Consider the following 20,543-nt stretch of genomic DNA (forward strand, 5'->3'; position numbering starts at 1 on the left):
GTTATCAAGTCCAATCCAGCATTTTACAGCTTAATAGAGCTCCTTCCTTCTGTATGAGCTATATATTAATTTGAGAACAGTAATTTTTAATAATTTGTTCATATATTTTGTATGACATAGGGCAAGCTGTTCTTTTTCCATGTAAATGGTTATTTATTCACTTCATCATTTTAAAGACTTTTTCTCAACTTGCATCAATATGAATTAACCTTTCTTGAAAGCACATGGCTAGGACAAATGAATATGAGTTTACTTGTGCAGCAGTATTCATATTTTATTTCTCATGTAGGCTCCCTTTCCCATGAAAGCTTGGACCAGATGGTCTTTTGAGGTCCCTTCCAACCTGTGCTATTCTATGATTCTGTGTATTTTAGCTCTGCTAGAAGTAGGTTACTGACATATCCTATAATTGTTTCTGCCTTTTCAAAGCCACCTCATGTTGATAGTTTGCTGTTCTGCTTTCATTCAATAATATGAGAAGATACCTTCTTTTGAGACACTTTCAGCTAATGGGCCCACTGGCAGCCTTTATTACATCAGTTCAAAGATGAAGATACCTAGTACCTGTTGGGCTCTAATTCAATTTTTGTGTCTAAATGATTAGCAAGATCTTAAAGCAAGCTCTTTGTTCAGAGTTCCTTAGTATTTGGCATTACTCTTGAATAATGGCTACTGATAATGCTGTTTTCTCTCATGGTGTTATCATAGCATTTCCTACTAGTCTACGTGGCATACATTCTTTATTTGAGCAGTTTGTTAATCCACCCTGTACATTGAGGAAGGAAAAAAGAACAAGATTTTAAATAAGCCACCTACAGAACTAGATTTCAAGTGGAATGATGTCTCCTTTAGGTTTAGAGAGCCAGGGGCAGAATGTCTTCTTTGTTCCAAGATGTCATTTGGAGTATCCTGAGCCCTAGCACAGAGTTTTGACACTTCTATTCCAAACCAAGTCTGAGCTATTTAGTTACATATATTTTTCTAGATTACCAATATTTTTCAATGAGATACACTATCACCAAAAAGCTCAAATTCGATGTGTATCAGTCTAACTTTTTTTGGACTCCTAATCTTTAGAGATCACCTGAATAAAACAATAATTAGCATACCAAAATAGGTGTTTGTGTCAAAAACCAAACAGATATGTAATCAGTGGTATTTTCTTTGTTTAACCATGCACTATATCTCAGGAGATGGCAATTTTATTCCAATTTCATACCTCAGGGTTTCAGATCAGAAGTTTAATGTTTGAATGTTTTGGAGAATTGTGGTTTTTGTCTTGCAGAGGTTAAAAATCAGTTAAAAATTAGTTCTTCAAATCAAGAATCATTCTATTACAATCTGCGTTCATAAATAGTCGAAGACATAATTAACTTTCTAGTTAATTTTCTTAATTTAACACATCAATTCTTTCTTAAAATATTTGCTGTTTTCCTTAGCAGCAACTGGACATTTTAGATCTGAACATAACTGTAAATTTCGGTGTAGAAAACTTATAATCACATTCAACAGAACCCCTGTGGACAGGGTCGATGTCCAAATGTGATCAAACATTTAAAGAAATTGTATTAATGCCATTCAGTAATTGTCATCCTGCTGATTGTATTGACAAGCAATAATAGAGTTAAAATTAATTAAAATGGCATTAATGCCATTCATCATTGTTGCTAATACTATTTCCTGTAAAATTCTGTTTACTGTAAAAATGAATAGCACTTAGAGGATGTTTTAGGAAAAGGTCTTATATCTGAATGTATGTAGCAATTAATCATGGTATTGAGCCAATGCTTCCCTCTTTCACTCATTACTATTCTTTTGCCTTCACAATGTTGTCAAAGCCCCATCCTGCAAAATGATGTTACAGCAAAGATCATGCAGTTACCAGAAGTTCTTTTGGTTTTACTCAGGTCTACATGGATGTGCAAGTTAATGTTGTAAGTTTTTTGGTGGAATGGGCAGGGAGTCTGCATTGCAGGCTTTTGCACAGATGACCTCAGTTCTGTAAAAAGACTAGAATATGTCAAGATCCATAGAAGAAAATGGACAGCATTAATATATTCATTCTAAGCTATTGTGTAGTTATGATTCTCTTACATGGTGCTTTTTTCTACCAAAAAAGCTTAGAGCTTTTTTTTCGTAAAAGATCTTTAAAAGGGAGAATGAAGAAGATGGTATCTAGTTAAGGGGAGAGAGTCATGCCTAATAAAATGCTTTTATGAATGGCATAAATAACTAATAAATACTTAATTTTAAAGAATTATATTCTTCATTAATATATTTTCCTTTTTGAACTTTAAAAAACAAATTAAACAGTGAAAGCCTGACAGGATGCATAAAAACTACAGGAAGCCCATGTTTTTGACAGGACTATTGGCAATTTTGTTCCTAATTGGCAGTTCTTTTTATGGATATTGCAGAACTGAGAAAGCAAAGGAGCTTTTTTTCTAAAAGCTGTAGTTTTGCTTTTTGATTGTTTTTAAGGCAGTGTTGTACTGCTGGGTAGCCAGAATTCATTAACCATATGGAAAATAACATTTTTAGTTTCAACTGAAACTTTTTCATAGGTATCCTGGAATTCAGTAACTGAAAACTGTATCATTGCAAACAGACAAGTCTCTTGTTTTCTTTTCCTTCTTTTTCAGAGCTTCTTTGTTTTGAAGAGCTTTTATGCTCTCAAATGTTGGATACTTTAAATGAAAAATGGACAGTGCCTCTCTGCCTAATTGAATGATCTGTTCCTAAAAATTAGAAAAAAATTACTGGCATAAACTGCCTCTGCTGTTTTTATTAGCAGGAGAACAGAGGGTCCCAGAAATACTGACTGATTTTTTTTTTTTTTTTTTTTTTTTATATCTCCATTGATACCAAAAAGTTGTCTCATAGGTAATATTTCCAGCACTGTTTTAGGAGGATATTTAGGAATGCAGTTTTTAGTGATCCATCTAATGGTTTTGATAGACTTTCAGAAGCAAGACCAGGGCTTTCATCTCATACATTGATTCCAATGCCTCAACATTAGATTGCGCAACAGCAATGCTATTAGCAGTTTCATCCCCTCATTGAAGCACTGCATACTCTGGTAGTATCTTGTATGCCTTAGGCATTTTTACTTGCAACATTACCCAGAAGACTTTTAAAATGGCAAACCAGGATGACTGAGTCACAGTACATAATATCCCAAAAGATGTCTTTTGAGATCACATCCAGAATTTATCCCCTAGATTATTTTAGACTTTAATTCAAATCCTACTATTCATCTATGGATATTTTTCCCTCTGACATGCTAGCACAAAGATGAGGAAGGACTTCAGTCTTTAGATATTTGCAGAGTCCTGTCCTTTTATACTGATAATAAGAAGCAATTCAGATTCTTGTCAAGACTCTTCATTTCTTAAGCAGGGAGAATAAAACATCAGATGGTATAAACTGGACAAATTCCTAACATTTTAGATAAGGTATTGCCACATTTTAGACAACAGAACTGGTGCTGAGAGTTTATTTGTTGGCTAGGATGTGGGCTGCTAGGGGGCTTTTTAAAGTATTTGCTTTACCAGACTGCCACTGGTTTTCTGCATGTAATTTTCAGTTTTATTTTATGTGTATATTTCAGATTTGCCTGTATACTTGTGGAATCTGGGAAGGCAAAGTCTGTGCTCAAATTAGAAGTCAGCTGCCTAGGAGTTGACTCTATTGGGCAAAATATGTCAAGCCACTTGAATGAGGAGACAAAGCACGTGTTTACTGTTGTTGTAACACTTAATGGTTGTGAGAAATGTGTTCTGTGCTGATACACTCCACAGTACCTATACCATACAGTACATTCATGATCAGTTATTGCTCCAAAAGAGCTTGAAGGGTATCATGGCTACTAGTGACTTCGTAACCCTTTCTGGGAATAAGGGTAACAATGTGTTCTACTCAAAGATACAGCTAGAAAATGTCAGGCTCCTCTATGTGAGTAGGTAGGCATCTCAAAAGAACAGCAATAATTATTAATTTCCTTTTCTTCCCTTAGTTAGAGGTTTTAGAGATGCACAGCACCTTTTAAAGATACAGAAACCCATTCTCTTTCCTTCTCTGTTGTACTCCCTGTCCTCGAATTGTATAGCTCTTATTGGACGTTCTAATAAGTGAGGGATTGTTATTTAGAAATTGAGTACAGATCTTGCAGCTCTGTAGCCTTCATTGAGTACAAAAACAAAGTTAAACTAGATAGAAAGGATTATATTTCTTTAAAACAATAATTGTGAAATGACTAAAACTTACATATACAGAATAGTATAGAAATTAAGTATAGAACTGGCTGTGTCTCACCTTTTTTTGAAACCATGCTTGAATTTAGCTATATTCATAAATGAATCTAGAATTTCATTATTTTCTTATGTTACAAAGTATTTGCCATGTTCTGGGGTCTAAAGTTGCGTAGAGAAATCTAATGATCTGCTTTGTATAGTATCTGCTAGTAGGAAGCTTCACGTCAAAATGCATACAAATGGCTTTTTAAGTCTTTAGTAATTTTAATAAACTGGCAGATAGCATTAAACAAAACTTACACCTTTGAGAAAATAGTGTATTAAACCCAAGTCATTTGACAAAGCTTGCAAGACCAAGAACAGCTGAGAAATTCTGCCCAAGTACGTGTAAAGTCGTGTCTTGCTAGCAATTCAGCATGCTGGTGGGACTCTTGGTGCTTAATTTACCTAGCGTCTGTTCTTAGAAGCCTTGTGGTACACACACAGCTGCACCACGGGTGAGCTCAAAGCAGTTTCCCTCTTAGCGAAACTAAGGCTGAAGTCGTGCACTGTGAAGCCATCGAGAAAGCACCACATGCAATTTGTTAACAGGCTCCTTGAGCAGTCCTGCCTACATGTACAGAGTACTCATCTAGGACAGGTAATAGAGTTGAACTTCATTGACACTAAAGACATCCTGTGGACATTTGGTCCTGGAACCATAATGTGTTGTAGCAAGTCATTGTTCCTTCACTCTGTACACTGCACCAGCCAGTAATGTAGATCTACTGTTTGCTTTTATCATTTGGATGCAGAATAAGCTACCTAAATCTGGAAGCTCTTAAAATAGCTAACCCCTGAACTACCCTGATAATTCAGGTGGCATGCAGCAGTTAAAGTGTTATTCTTGGTGTGACAAGGAGAAGGAAGGGAGCGGGTGGATGAAGGGGATGTCCATGGTACTCTTCTCTGAAGAACTGCTGAAGTGCAGAGTCTACTCTGGATAAGTGGAGTTGAAAATCATTCTAAGTGCTCAGAGAAAAGTGCCACAGCCTGATTCTTCTCCTGTTCTTCAGTTTTCATCCCTTGTACTTTGACAAGACCCAAGAAAACTGCAGAAAGGGGCCATTTCTCTGCATATTAATTGTTCCATTGAAATAAATACAATATAAACCCATAAGCTAAATATGAAGTCATTAATCTCATGTTACAAGTTGTTCATTCGTAGGAATGAATTTGACAAAGTTTTATCCTGGGAAACACCAACTCACAGTAATGGTGAGTAAATTAGGTGTTTTGGAAATTTTGGATCCCAAAGCATGGGATCCTATGGAAACTATGGGGTTTGGAATGGTAAGCATTGTGTATCAGTGTGATGTATCAGGTATCATAGATGCATACATCTGTTCTACAAATAATGGTGTGTATTTCAAGTGTATTTTACAAACAGTAGAAGTCTGTAGTTTCCAATGGTTTTTTTTGTTTTTTTTTTTTAATCTGGATGATTGTAGTAGAAGAATATAAAACACAACAAAATGAGCTTGAATGTTGAATCTGTAGCATACCAAATTCTTGCTTAGGGGATATGATGGAAATGTGGTCTCCTTCTGAAACTTAAAATAGATGAAGAGTAGAAGAGGACAAGGGAGAAGCTGGAGAATGTTTTCTGGCTTCTGAAAAAGTAATTTTGAAATACACTGTAAAGAGTTGCATGATGGAAGGAAATTGTGGCAGATCCACTAAATTAGTTTTCTTGGTCACTAACAGTCTGAACTGGAAGAGGATGAAAGATGCCTTCAGGATAGACAACGATATTGTAACTCTTTCCTTTTCAGTAATATTAATATTTGGAATTTGTTTCTCCACACTATTGCATCTCCTAGATATTTTTTTGTTAGACGTTACCATGTTGTGAGACAGTGCATTTGTACTGGCAAGCATTAAAGATCTTCAGTAATTTGAGAGATTTATCCATTATAAAGTATGGCTGTATATAAATGGGGGTGGGTTTTTTTAATCTATCCATATGGAAGCGGATTTGGCCCTAGAGAATGTAAATTACAGTCATTTAAGAATGAATAAAATGTCTTTTCATAGAAAACTCACTTTCAGAGAACCACAGTTTGCATCTATGCATCTGTTCTCTTTTGATGTTTTACTTTTCAGCTTTTGGCCTTTCAGAATACCTCTTTCGCCTCACTTTTGTTTGCCATATTTTTAGTTTCTATACTTTTGTACTTTCACATAAGCTATCACCTGTGAGATTCATCACCAAAATTGCAGCATAAATTTTTCTGCTAAAACAATCTGCAAGGTATAGAAATAACTATGTTACCCTTTTCCAGTAATAGAATCATACACATTTCTTTGCATATTATTAATTAAAACATGACCCATTTGCTGATAATCACTACCAGTATGCTTTCATCTGCCATATTATACTGTACTGTTACATTCCAAATCCTGTTAAGGGCAAAATGAAAGACACCTTAGATTTAAAGCCAAGAATCTCTTCTTAGTGTAATTGAAATCGTAACATGACAACAAAGAATTATTATAAAACAGGGTATGAAATTTTTTTTTCAATATTTTCTTTTTCTTTCTATTACAAGGGCAAAAAATCTTAACACCACAATTAAAATTGTTATGCATACATTTGCTAGTATCTTTCCCGTTCTCTGATGTCTTGGTTACTCAGCCACTGTTTCTGTCTGGATCTTGAGATCATTCATTAGCTTTGGTTTGGGACGTGGGGATGCTATGGTGGGTTGTCAGTGTTTCAGGTTCTTTGCTGGGAGGAGTGTGATGCTGCTGCTTTCTTCCTCCTTGCTCTAGGGTTCACTTGGGGCTACTTTCACACTTTGTGCTTCCTTCACCGATCTGCAGCTACATTTCACATCCAAATTTACTGGGTAAATGGGGATGGTCTGCTTGTCCTTCGTTCTCTTTTTTACCCCTAAAACTGTTTTTGACCAGCTCCCATGTCTGTGTTTCTTTAATTCACCACTGGCACAATATTTATTGTGTTTGGGGAATCCAGTGTAATCCTGTGCCCCCTTTCGTCTCATTCCATACTGGTACACTGCATTTTGTTGTCTCTGCTGTCGTCCCATGCTTACAACACATCAGTATGTAGCTACTCATTCGTAGGAATGAATTTGACAGTTCTATCCTGGGAAACACCAACTCACAGTAGTGGTGAGTGAATGAGGTGTTTTGGAAATTTTGGATTCCAAAGCATAATTATTGGTCATAATTACTTCATCCTAAATAGACTAGAAAAAAGAAATTATTGTTCCATACAAAGATAAGCAAAAGTTATGTAAACTAGATATAGCCACCTGGTCTTAGAAAAATTTGCTGTTTCAGCTAAACAAGTTAAAAAACAAAAAAACACAAAAAAGCTAACACAGATTTGGATAAAGCCTGACAAGATTCAGTCCTACGGCCTTGCAAAGTTTGTTCAAATTGTATCCCTAGAGGTGGCAATACTGCATTTATGGCTATACAGAGCTACACTAGCTTACTTTTATTTCACTAATATGTTAGTAAACATTCTTTAAAGAAAACCCTTTAAAGGGTTTTAGTAAACCCTGATTTAGTTAACCATCATGGTATGAATTTTTACATTTGTGATCCATCTGCTTAAATCACTATACTGTGCTGTTGGAAACATTGCTGTACAGTGAAAATGAGTATATATGTAAAACTGTACTTAAATTATCGTGGAATTTTTGTAAGGATTATCTGTACTGATAAGTCAGAAGACATATTTAGATGATCCATATTTCCCATTTCTGTTTTTCTCATTTGGTAATCAAAAGATACTATATTGTCCTCTTTAAGGTAGTCATAATGACTCTTGCTATGACTGCGATGTTTGTCATGTAGATTCTGCAGTATGACTTTTTGACAACCATTTTTACAGTTGTCATACATACCTAACGTAGCTTCCCACTTCTTTCCATAGGGAATTTCACTTTTCTACCAACTCAACCATTGGTATTTGTCATAACTAAAATGAATCATAGTCATTTATGACACACAATGAGAATTTCATAAAATGGGAGAGACTTTTTTTTGTAATTGGATTTTTTTTTTTCTTATGGTTTTATATATCATTTCATACACCTGAAAGCAAACAGGTAAGCTAACATTTGTATTAGTTTAGATGCAGAAATGATTTGTACCTCCTTTCATGAAATTTTGAATGCTAGTTTGCAGAATATTTGCAATGAACGCCTTCTACTTCTGTGAGTGCTTTTTGTCATATAGATGTTTAAATGTGGCAATTCCAAGTGCACATAAAGACAGGATTATTCCAAGTGAGATTTTGAAAATATCTGTCTTGAGCTAACTCATTTTCTAACAGAAGCCATTAAGAATTTTATGAGAGCAACACATCTAAAAACCCTATCCTAAAAATCAAATAGAGGTGGATACTGTATCTGGTTAGGTAAACAATTATGTATCTAAAACAGGCATCACCAGCAGAATGGATTTCTATTAAATTTCTCTGGCTAAATAAATGGGTATATTGTTCGTCTGTTTTTTTCTAGTGTGTTGTATTTGCTATGACATCTGGTCAGATGTGGAATCACATCCGTGGACCCCCATATGCACATAAAAATCCTCAGAATGGACAAGTGGTGAGTTGATTGTTTTAATTTTATTTTGAGGGGAAATACTATATAGACAGACATTTCCTACAGTGAGTCTACAATTGCAAATAATTGCAGTTTCATAGCACTGACAGTCTATCAATCTTAAATCTCCACTTGCAAGCAGAGTGTGTTTTGTAATTTCAGATGTTTAGAAAGTGCCACCAACTTCCATTTGAGCATGGAATAAGTGGCTGTGTTTTTCAAAATTCTCTCTATCGGGCTCTCAGCTGTAGTGAATGTGTTATAAAAAGGTCCATACCACACAGTTTTCACTACCCAGAGGTAAATGGATATTGTGTCTTTTTGTAGAAACATGCTCCCTCAAAAAGTGAAAAGCAAGTTTGTTTTTTTCTTGTTTTCAGGCCCCATTTACACAAACTTTTGAGGTTTCTAACCCCATATTTTCTTCTTTCTTGAGCTTTTTGGTTAGAAAAGGAGATGGCAAATATTTTCATGTGCTTTGTACCTTTTTCCATCATGCCCATAACTTCTGTACTGAACTTTATGGAATGCTTTTTCCTATATCTCTTGACTCCTTCAATTTAAATTCTTTATCAGCTTTAGTAAGAAGTTACAACTAGTTGACTACTGCCAAAAGTACTGTTATATCCTGCTACTGCTGTCTTTGAAGGAATTCTCTTACTTTGCTCCTTCCTTCTCACAAATTAGCAAATGTTCATCAGAGTTCAGAAGGAGAAACTCTCTTTGCCTACTGGGAAGGCAAAGACGACCTTGGCTAGTTTCTACCACTCTTTGTTATTTACCACTTTTCAAACAAGTTGTTGGGATGGAATCTGTGAAACTTGCAGTGAACTTAGTGATTAGGAAGCTTTTTCATAACTAGTGGCCTGTTGACCTATTGTCAGCTTTGACCATCACTAGTTAAAGGAGACTGGTTTATGTCTTAAAGAAAAAAAAATATTCGAAGCTCCCTTTGTGTTGTATCTTGGTTGGAGTAGCAAAAAAATGATGGTTTGAATTTGATTGCTGATCTGCTTTTTATCAGAAATGTAGCAGCATACTGATATCATAAAATGATATGACTAGCTCTGTCAACTTTGTTATGGAGAAGAAGAATTGATAACGTAATAAATAATCTCTGTAAAACACTGTTTTAAAAATTCAGAGTTTTTCCTTACTGCCTTGCAGTATTAAATTTATGATTGTTTCCTATGGAGTGAAAGAAAGGAGAAATACTGCATAGAAAAAGCACTGTTTGTGACAAACTAGTTTTTACGGTATCCAGTTTTGTAGACATTGGCCCTTCTTAAAGACCTGTTTCTGAAGTATACCCTACTTTAAAATATCCCTTCAGTTGTTCCTGAATTTGTGCCGTCTTGTCTCAGTTTTCAGTGGGAACTCATCCTCAGTGTCTGAAAAGCTACTAGTTTGGGAGTGTTAGCATACATAACTAAATAATGAAAATAATGGTAAAGATGGTTTTAAGTTCTAGATACTAAGCTACTGTATTAGTCACCCTACATACCTTCATTTTTGGTTTTGCTCCATTATATGACTTCAGGTAAGTTATTTTGTGCCTCTGATTCACCTGTCACTGTTCATATGTGTCATACTTTCACCTCCTTGGAGCTATGTGTCAGTAAGTAAAACCAGTCAGATTCTAAGAATTAAAAAAAAAAAAAACCCTAGATGCAGGATCACCAAGTTCCTGATTTATTTAAGGTATCACTGACCGGTAGAGTTGTAACTTAAAGCTCTGATTTTTACCAGTGTTAGAAGCTTAATAAGTACTCTGTAAACCTTACCTATTTTACACTGTGGATTTTTTTCAAATAACACTATTGAACATTTTCCTGTTTAATTTTTCTAGCACTTATCTATGTTCCTGTGAATTTGAAGTCATAAAAGTGCTATCTAACACTTCTGCGAGATTTATTCAACCACAATAATTCACTGTAACGATGTTCTTCATTAAGTCAGCAACTGCTGTCTTTACATCTGGATGAAATTTAACTCATCACTTTCTTTCCAATGTCTAGGATTTAGTACCAACTCCAAATTTGCATGCCAGTTTTGTAGAAGGATTTCTTGTATGTAATACTCTGAAACAGTTACAAAATTCTGTTTTTAAGAGGAGGCATAGAGCAGGCCACCAAGCTTAACTGTTTTTTTGTTAGGTTCAAATTTACTAATTCTCAGCTTTTCTTACTTCACAGGAGTTAGTTGTTTAGTTCTGTGCTAGCTGTAGAGCCTGATATGCCACCAGACTTTGATAGTGACAATATTCTGTCTTCATAAACTGATCCTTACCTTGGATATCTCCTGTTATTTGCTTTGTTCTTGTCATAATTTTAGATGACACTTCATTTCTTTTCCTTAAATTCCTATTTTTTTAAAAGATGAAAAGAGATTTGTTTGCGTTGCTTAAACAGTACTTACTAGTGCCAGTATCTTGTACGAGTAACATTACCAGTTCTTAAAATTTTTGGCTTGTGCACTACATTTGTGATTCTTCACTTGATTACCTAAACTATCTTAATTCTATGATTGTATTCTTTGAGTGAAGCTTTTAAACCATAATTCTGTGTGGGTCTATTCTGTGAAGTTGATGTGCTCTCTTGTGGAGGTTGTTGCAGTTAATTCCTTTATTCCCCGTTGGCATCGGTTTATTTCAGTTTTTGGGTCAACATGAAAGCAATATCAATTTTTATGTAGAAAGCTGAATGATGCAGTACCATAGTTTTATATTTCAGTTCTGGTTTAGGTTAACGAAACTGGTGCTAGTCTTCTATCTTGACACATTCTTTATGTCTGTTAAGTTTGTGGAGTTCTCCATTTTTTGCCTAATGATTTTGTTAGGATTAGCTCATTACTGACTGTGTGACACTAAAATCTGTACCTATTTTACTGGGATTGAGAGTAAAAACTGAACATTCCATTGGTGTCTCTATATAAAAACAGACCTGGGAGACTTCTGACTTTTATTCAGAGCTTGATCTGTATAGAGCTGGTGGTGAGACAAGTAGAGAGCTGGAGAAAGTGATTACATATTTTTGAGCCTCCTGCAGAGGTAGTTCTGTTGCTGTTTAACTGGCCTAATAGCAAAGAATTCTCATTAGATTTTCATCAGCTTTTAATCAAATAGCAGCAATGGCTAAGAAAGTATTTCTGTATATCCAGGGATTAGCAGCCATTTTCTTGATTTGGGTAAAAAATCTACAGTTTTTACTGTGCGGTATGCTCAAGACTGCATCTTTAAAATGGTTGAAAGTTTGCTGTAAATAAGAACAGGTCAAAGGACAAGCTTGATCTAAAATACTGAATTAAAATGGTTTCTAAAGCTCATAATTTTCTTTCCTTCTCTGAGAAGAAATGATTACAAGTTGGAAAAGCTTTTGTGTGAAGAGGAAAATATGATATTTTTATTGTCAGATATTAAATGGTTTTCCTACATAAACTGATGCTTTCTGAAATGGATAATGGTATTATTTGCCACCATATTAATTGGATTTCTTATATTTTAAAAGCTTGTTAAAATTGCTTAAACATATCACAAATTATGTCGTTAGGAAGCAATTTATATCTGTTTAGTAGAGCTTTTAGACAGACACCTTGCAGTATCAGATCAAATATAAGTATTTGTTCAATTGTGGATTTTATTCAGCCTTTTTTTTTCCTACTTACCTTTCAGAGTTTTATAACCACTGATTCAGGAGCAGTCTTTATCACTTTTCAAATGATCTTGCTGGTAATGGGTGTGCGGTAATCTGTATGTTTCTGAAGTTAAATGAAAAATACATTTGACTGCTAGTATCATTATTGTTTCTTCCAATGCAAAATTAAGGTACTCCGTGTGAAAAATTTATGCTTAGAGTATCGAAATTCTTAATTCACATTAATCCGCTATTGCTAAGCAGGACAAAATGTCATTTATTAAAGTATATTCTTCTGTGTTTTCTGACATGACTTTTTCATATGAGTCTTAATTAAAATAAAGGGAACTGTTTCTTGGAACAGTTTTAAAGAATGACTCTCCCTTTCAAACTCAGTAAGTCACAGTAAATGCATTGTCCTTTTTCCTTCAATCTATCTGTAAACATATTTGAAGTACAGTTCACCAAGACTGTATTTGTAATACCTGACTTTTCTGAAAGTGGCCATGTTGCTTGTTAGCCATTTCAATATATACAAAAGTCACTACTGTGTGATATATTATTACATATTTGTCTTAAAAAAAAAGTTCAGGTTATTATATCAGTATCTAACATAAGATATCCAAATTGGCATCGCTTTTACCACAGAAATATTTTGGTGCATCTGTCAACAGTAATCACAACTGTAGTGCTATTGGAAATACTTCTTAATATTTTATTGGAATAACCAATTATTTATGTTCATATGCTTGATAGAAATGAGAAGTACGTTGTTTATCTTATGAGTGTATTTAATGAAATGGCTGTCCTGTGGTTATCAAAGCAGTGAGTCTACTCAGAAGCTGCAACTAATAAAGGGTTTCTCAAGCTTTTAATTTAAACCTTTTCCTTGATTTACTCAAAAAAATTAACAATTGTCAGTGTAAGATGTAGAACTAGTATAAAACAATCTTAATTCTGTTAACAGATCAGCATGTTAACAAATGGGCAACATCATATCTAACTAGTGTTGGGAAAACTATTAATCTGTGTAAGACATCTTTCCTAATTTTTGAGATTGCAAGGGTGATTGTAGCTGGCCTTTCAATAACTTTCCATATAACAAGTTTGATATTAGAAAACGGAAACCTTACACAATATTTTGTCCCCTTTTTTCTTGTGGGAAGAAAAGGAGGTAGGAAAAAGGTCATGACAGAAGGGTTGCTCAGATGAGCCATTAGAACCTCTAAATTTCTCAAAATGGTCAATTCTTGAAGCATACATGCTGTAAAAGCTCAGATAGTACCATGGTTTTGCATGTACTGTAGGTTTGGCTGAGTAAAGTTGGAACACGTTCCCATAAAATAAAACTGGATTTTAGACAAGTAGTCAGGCAGCAAGTAGTCTGTCATGATAAAATCCAATAAAACAAATAAAAGCACTAGATTTTAATTACTGCTTGTAACAACAGAAATCCAATTTTAATTGACTGATACCACTTTCAACTAACAAACACTCTTCCTCCCTCCTCCACTTTTTGCTAAGTGTAGATGGGTTCATAGATGCAATTTGATTTCATTTGAAAGAAAAACTGTTTTGTACAGAACAGTTCTTTTTGTCAGAAGTCAGGGAGACCTCAAATATGTGACGGTATGGAGTATGTGATGATAAAATCATAATGTAATACAGAAAAATATACTTCTTTTAAGACAGAAAAACAGAATGATACAAGGGAAAAAATCTGTTCGTGTTGTTTTGTTACTACTAGAACAAGAGCCGTTTTCTTAAACCCAGCTTGAGTGCTGGGTAGGAACCTAGTTTTTCTGTCTTCCTGGACTTTACTCGTTGTGTAAATGTTAGAAGGCAAGAGCTTTCTCCAGTAAAATAATTTTGATTGGAAGGTACCTCTGAAGATCATCTAGTCCAGCTGCTAGCTCAAAGCTGGTTAAGTTGCTTAGGACTTAGTCTAACCAAATTTTTAATGTCTTCATGGTTAGAAATTCCCCAACCTGTTCCAGTGTTTGGCCATCGACATCATTATTTTAATTTTTACCTTTTAATTTATTTTTATCTTTGTTTTATTTCCCTCAGGAACAGTCAAGGTAAATTTTATCCTTCTCTTTGGTAAAAGCTCATTTAGCTGAGTTCTTAATCAGAATTTAACACTGACTTTAATAAAATTAGACTTAGTGCAGTAGTACAGCTTTTCAGAATTCCTGACAGCATACCTTTGCTTAAGTAGCACTAGCACTGTTATGATATCACTACAATATCCACACTGGAAACAAGAAAACATTAAGCCTGGAGTAGTCATAGAGATTTTTCTTTGTATAGATTCTGTTCTTTGAATAGAGATGTGCAGACATTCTTCCTGTAGCTATTAAACAACTTAAGCATGTCTGTTTTCTTCTAAAATCTTACAAGTTTTCAACAGTTTTGAGATAGTGGGGAAGGGAGAAGAAAGCAAAGAACTCTACCATATTTTCCCTATTGCACAGCACAGTCTTTCACTACTTCAGATGGATTATTTTGTGAATCTTTCCTCTTCCCTGCAGAAAGATAATCTATAGCACAAGGGGGCACATGCTCCTTTTGCTGAAGTACAATTTCAGCATTTGGCAATTGTCTTGCAAATTACTAAGCAAGTATCACAATATTGTCTATCCTGCAGAGCCTTCTATAGTTATAGACCTGGTGCATTTTTCCACTGGAGAGCTCTTGCCTCTCCATATAGTTTTGTTAGTAAACTCTAATGCTGTCATTTCAATGTAACAGATTAGATTTATGTCTGTGAACAATGTCAAGAGAAGGAACATGCATTTGAGTGTGTTAATGTAAATGAAGCAACATACTTCAGACAGTCCTTCATGGGCTAATTCACCCATAATCTCTGGTTCAGTGGCTATTCTTTTTTAAGGTGGTTATTTTTTATTGAACGTAAAGAACTTTTGATACTTTTTTTTTTTTTAATCTGCAAGGCAACAGTTATTTGCTGCTTGATATTTTGATCAGTATAAAATGCTTTTTGTATGTTTTCACGGAAACAAAAATTATTCTGACAATGGTTTTTGTCTAGCTCTGGTGCCAACATTAATTCCTTTCTTTGGCTGACCTTTCATGTTTACTGGCTCTTCCTGAAGGAAGAAACAATAGAAGAAGACTTAAGGACTAAATTAAAAGGTAAACTAAAGAGTTTTATTGTACATCAGATTGTTCTTCTGAACCTCTAAAAAGCAGCAGGGTAGTACTATACATTTCACTTTTTAGATATCAAATATTTCTCAGAGAGTTCCTGGACATTAAATGGCAGGGTATCTATGGTTTTTGTTTTTCTGTTCTTTGAATCATAATTTCTTTTTTTAATTTCTATATGTTGACACCCAGATTGTGTAGATTATATAGTGACAGATAGGCACACATGCCTATTTTCATTATTTTCCTTACATATTCTTTTGAAGCATTATGAACATTCACAAGGTTAACGATGCTACCACTACTGTTCCTTACCTTTCATTTTGAGACTTAGAAGTGTCCTATTCTTGGGTGGTTTTTTTTCCCTTCACTGCCTAGCAGCATACTTGCTTAAGAATTCAAGAGTCTGAAACCAGGTAGATGAGGAACCAGTTTTGGCTTCAGATAATGTGCTCAGACAGGCAAAATGTACTCCTATACTAAAATTAATATAGAGTACAGTGGTACTTGGGAAGGTTATGCATATGAGCATAATGTGAGTGTAGGTGCTCTTGTAAAGACAAGGGTTGACTACTGGGTTAAACAGGTTTTTTTGTTTGGTTTTGTTTTTTTGATGGGTTTTTTGTTGGGATTTTTTTCCAAGTCAGTGGTAAAATTTTTACTGATTTTACTGATTTTTATAACAGTAGACCTATTCAAAACACCTTTAAAAATCATATCCAAGGAACATGTATGTATTCATTTTTCTTTCGACACAGTAATGCTTCAATAGGAGAAATAAATGTGGTCTAGCTTTAGAATAAACAAAGAGAATCTTTAAATAAATGAAAGACCTTGTTTCCTGATGTTTAGTGTTTCTCAAATAAATTTATACAGTTTATTTAATGTTCATTGATTGTTATTGCACTTCTGTTTATTACAATGATTGTAATTATAAAAGAATTGGAATTATGTATATACTTTAATCTTCTCAATGCTCACTGAAATATATCTTGAACATATAAAAGCTATTTCTAAGTTTTTATAAGCATATACTCACTGAATCTACAATGCTTATGTCATCAGAAATGCCATACGACATGTGTTATTAAAATTAAAGCTTTCTGCTGTTCTGTTATGTCCAAAGGACAAATTCAAGCTAAACTATTGGGTTTCTCTAGAATATACTCTAATATGTGAACTGTAGTCCTATAATTTAGGATTCTGGTGAAAAGTCCAGTTTATTTAACTATTTTTATGTTAGTTCAATTAGGTTTTGGTCACAAGGATATCTTACACAGCTGTTAGATTATCAGTGCTTAAATATAGAAAGGGACATTCCTAAGTCAATTGTCTTGCTGTGGCTATGTAAGTGGTAAGCTATATTAATCAAAAAAGTCACCAAAAATGTTTGAAAGGGAATTACTATTTTCCAACTGCTCCATCCATCTTCCTTGGAGGATGAGGAGGAGATAATTTAACTTCTATCATGATTGCTGTTCAGGAGTCAAACTCTTTATGTCCACATTGTTGAGAAACAAGTTCACAAAAGAAATGGGCTTTACACAAGCTTTAGAACAAGGAATTATTTTCACTTTGCACTACCCTTTAGACAAGGACACTCCTGTCTGCCACTTAAAAAGCTGTTGCAGAACTCCCACATGTATTGATTAGAAAAGGTGGTCTAGAGCCCTTCTTAGGAGAGTTTACTTCTGTATAACATAACTGAGATTTATCAGCTCTTTCAATGTTTTAAAAGCATCTTTCATCAAGCTAGTATGATGCACAGAAGTGGATTTGAGGAGCAGATTTCATGTACATCACATTTTCTTAGTATTCAGTACTTACAGAATTAAACTTTCACATTTATTAGAAATAGACTGTAGTTCTTTTGTACATGTTTGTACTGAAGAGGAGGCATTTTTCACTGTTCCCCTTAAACGTGTATCATTAATATTTATATGAAAGCTGTTAAAGGCTGGAGTGCTCTAATTTTAGGTACAGTGCAAATTAAAAAGAGTTCTTTACTGAAGGTCTTGCAAATCTAGGTTTTGAGCAATAAACAAAAACATGAAATAACCTCCTTCATGTTCACAGGTCCTGAGGTCACTTAGCATAGCAGAACACTCTACATGAAGAGAAAATAACATTATCATTTCAAAAAGGGAAGTTGTCTGCATTTATCAGCCCTTCGCACTTCTAATATGGGTCAATGGAATGAAAGAAGAATTTGGTTTGGGTTTTTTTTCTATAATCACTGTTCTAAAAAACATTCCAAACAAAAAAAATGTTCATGTGCCTTTTGCACATCCATAATTCTGTAGTTCATATTAAACAGACTGAGTAATCCCTGTCAGATAAAAGAAGGAATTGTTCCATAGTCTTCTCTGTGGCTAAATACCAGAGTCATAGAACTAAACTGAAAATTGTTTTTTGAATTATTGTTGTTTTATTTGCCTATAGACAGAGAACACTTCAATGATGGTATAACGAATGAATAAACACCACCTGATCTTGTCCAGTGATGTCATTTAAGATATTATTAATGCTGGAAATTGGGAAAAAAAGGCATAGATTGTCTTTAGAACCCAAGTAAGTATACTGCCATTAAAATGCTTTGTGCGTGAAAACAAAACTTTAAAATTGAGCTCTGGAAATGTGCAGAAATATTTGGGCATAGTAGTACTCAGCCCTTTTTTGTGGTGCTAAAGAATTGGAGAGTTTTGTCAATGTTAGCTACTTCACCTTCTGAATGTGCATTTAACTGGAAGCATGCTACAGTAAGTGGAAATAATGCAAGCATTGGATCAGCTGCACAGTTTAAGAATGGATTTTAAGAATTGATTTAAGAACCAAATTGAATTAAATTCATGCTGTTAGTCATTTAATATCCCAATAATTGATCACTTGCATTATTATTAATTATCTCTGGAAAATGCAGAACCAGAAGAACATGATGTGAATGTATATGCCACTTCAGGTAGTGCTCACAGAGGGACCATAGTCTATTTGCTACTGTGGTCTTTCCACTGTATCCCTCTCATCCCTTAAAAACACTATATTAAATTCAGGCCTACAAATATTTTGCAAACCTTGAGTAACTGGAAAAATAAAAACAGTACACAGACTTTAATTTATATTTCTTCTGGCTTTTTTCTCCTGTTTGTTTGATTTCCTGTTTCTCTAACCCTACTAAAATATTGGAAGGCTTCATTTACTGAAGAACAAACAGTTCAAATCCCTCCAAACAAGCCTCTTTAAAGCTGAGGAAAAAATTCTAGAAGAAACTGATTAGAGAGACATTCAAACCACTGTTACTCAGAGGAGTATTTTCTATATAAATTGAAGAACATACCTTCCAAAAAGGATAGCAGATACAGAATGGGGTAGAATAAATCCTGAAAATAAACAGCACAACTGAAATGGTAAACACACAACAGCAATTTGAAAAAAGAAAAGGACAACTGGAAAGAAAAACAGAAACATCTTCCAGCAGAATCCTGGATTTTACTGGTATAGGTGACCAGTACACACTTCTGCCGATATATTTGTCTTTAAAGTAAGCCTCTGTTCAGTGGAACTTATTCCCTTTGAGAGTTAAAGAATACTGTAAGGTTGGGTTAACAACATAAGCGTACTACCAAGTTAATAAGTTCAGTCCAAATGCGTAATACTGGTTTGAGGTTTTTAACTTCTCCTTTGCCCTTTCGTTGATTTTTTTTTTTTTTTTTTGATTTGCTTATCTACGCAGTTTCATATAGCTCTGATCCAGCAAATAACTTTAATGCTTAACTCATAGTGCATGAGCACACAGTAGTGGGAGAGCCCTTGTACATTGTCCAGTTATGGGCAAGTGCATTTTATCAAAATCTTTAAGATTTTGCTCCTAGATTTGTTTTACGGTGCTGTTGTACCACCTTTTTGTAGTCAGATGGAACTTCTTTGAATTGTTGCACGGATTGCAGTATTTTGTACCTTGATTTTGAATTAATTTTTTAATAGGCAGATCACATTAATGAATCATATTCAGCCTGTACTTATATAGTGGATACTTTTTTTCTAGCTGAGTTCTTTTCAGATAACAAGAACATAATTTGTGGAAATCCTCCTGACTTACGAAGCGTATAACCTTCATTTCATGCCATGTAATGTAGAGGTTTTTTCCTCTGGCATCAGCTGAATTCATTAGTACCTATTCCTGCACTCAAGTCATTGACTTGAAACTTAATAAATTAGTCCCAAGATCTAGGATTCCTTTATGTGTTTTTAAACAGCCTGTTCTGTCTCCCATTGAGCCAGTTATTCAACCTGCTTATAGCGTTTGTTCCAAACCTATTTTTCTCCAGCTTTACATGTAACAGAATGAATTGCCAAAGTCCAGATAAATAGTAGCACATTTTCTTTGTCAAGAGGATTAATTACCTTAAGAAAGAGATTGTGCCTGATGAATCTGGAATCTATCTCTTTGAAATAAGTGGGCTGTATTTCCTCTCATTTTTCATGTTCCTTCATATATTTAATTGTTCTTTATTTCAAAATCCACTCAGAAGCATTTCATGTTACTGAAATCTAACTTCCTTACAGAACATGTTTAGTTTCTACATATGCCGTGCTATAGATTTGCACTAACATACTCAGATAGACTTGGCTCAAATATATACATAAAAAAATAAAATTGCTACTTGTTGCGGGAGGATATCGGACTTGCACAACTCTCTGAGAGTTATATCAAGTAAAGCCATTTATTTTTCTAATAGTATATATTTATGCTCTCACCAAAGCTCTTATTTCATAGTTAACAAATCAGCAATTAGACAGCTATCAACCTTTTCTCCTATCAGCATAAGACCACTCTAACACACGCTGTGCAGACCAATCACCTT

General features: G+C 34.5%; 1 protein-coding gene across 1 annotated transcript in view; it reads left to right on the forward strand.

The window, feature by feature from the left end:
• Positions 1–20,543, forward strand: part of TUSC3 (tumor suppressor candidate 3) — a 142,760-nt gene that overhangs the window by 69,272 nt on the left and 52,945 nt on the right. The window contains exon 6 of the mRNA XM_074866287.1: positions 8,792–8,881. Coding sequence (XP_074722388.1) covers positions 8,792–8,881 — 90 coding nt within the window. The remainder of the gene's footprint in view (positions 1–8,791; positions 8,882–20,543) is intronic.

This window comes from Strix uralensis, chromosome 4, assembly GCF_047716275.1.
Source record: "Strix uralensis isolate ZFMK-TIS-50842 chromosome 4, bStrUra1, whole genome shotgun sequence".
NCBI lineage: Eukaryota > Metazoa > Chordata > Aves > Strigiformes > Strigidae > Strix > Strix uralensis.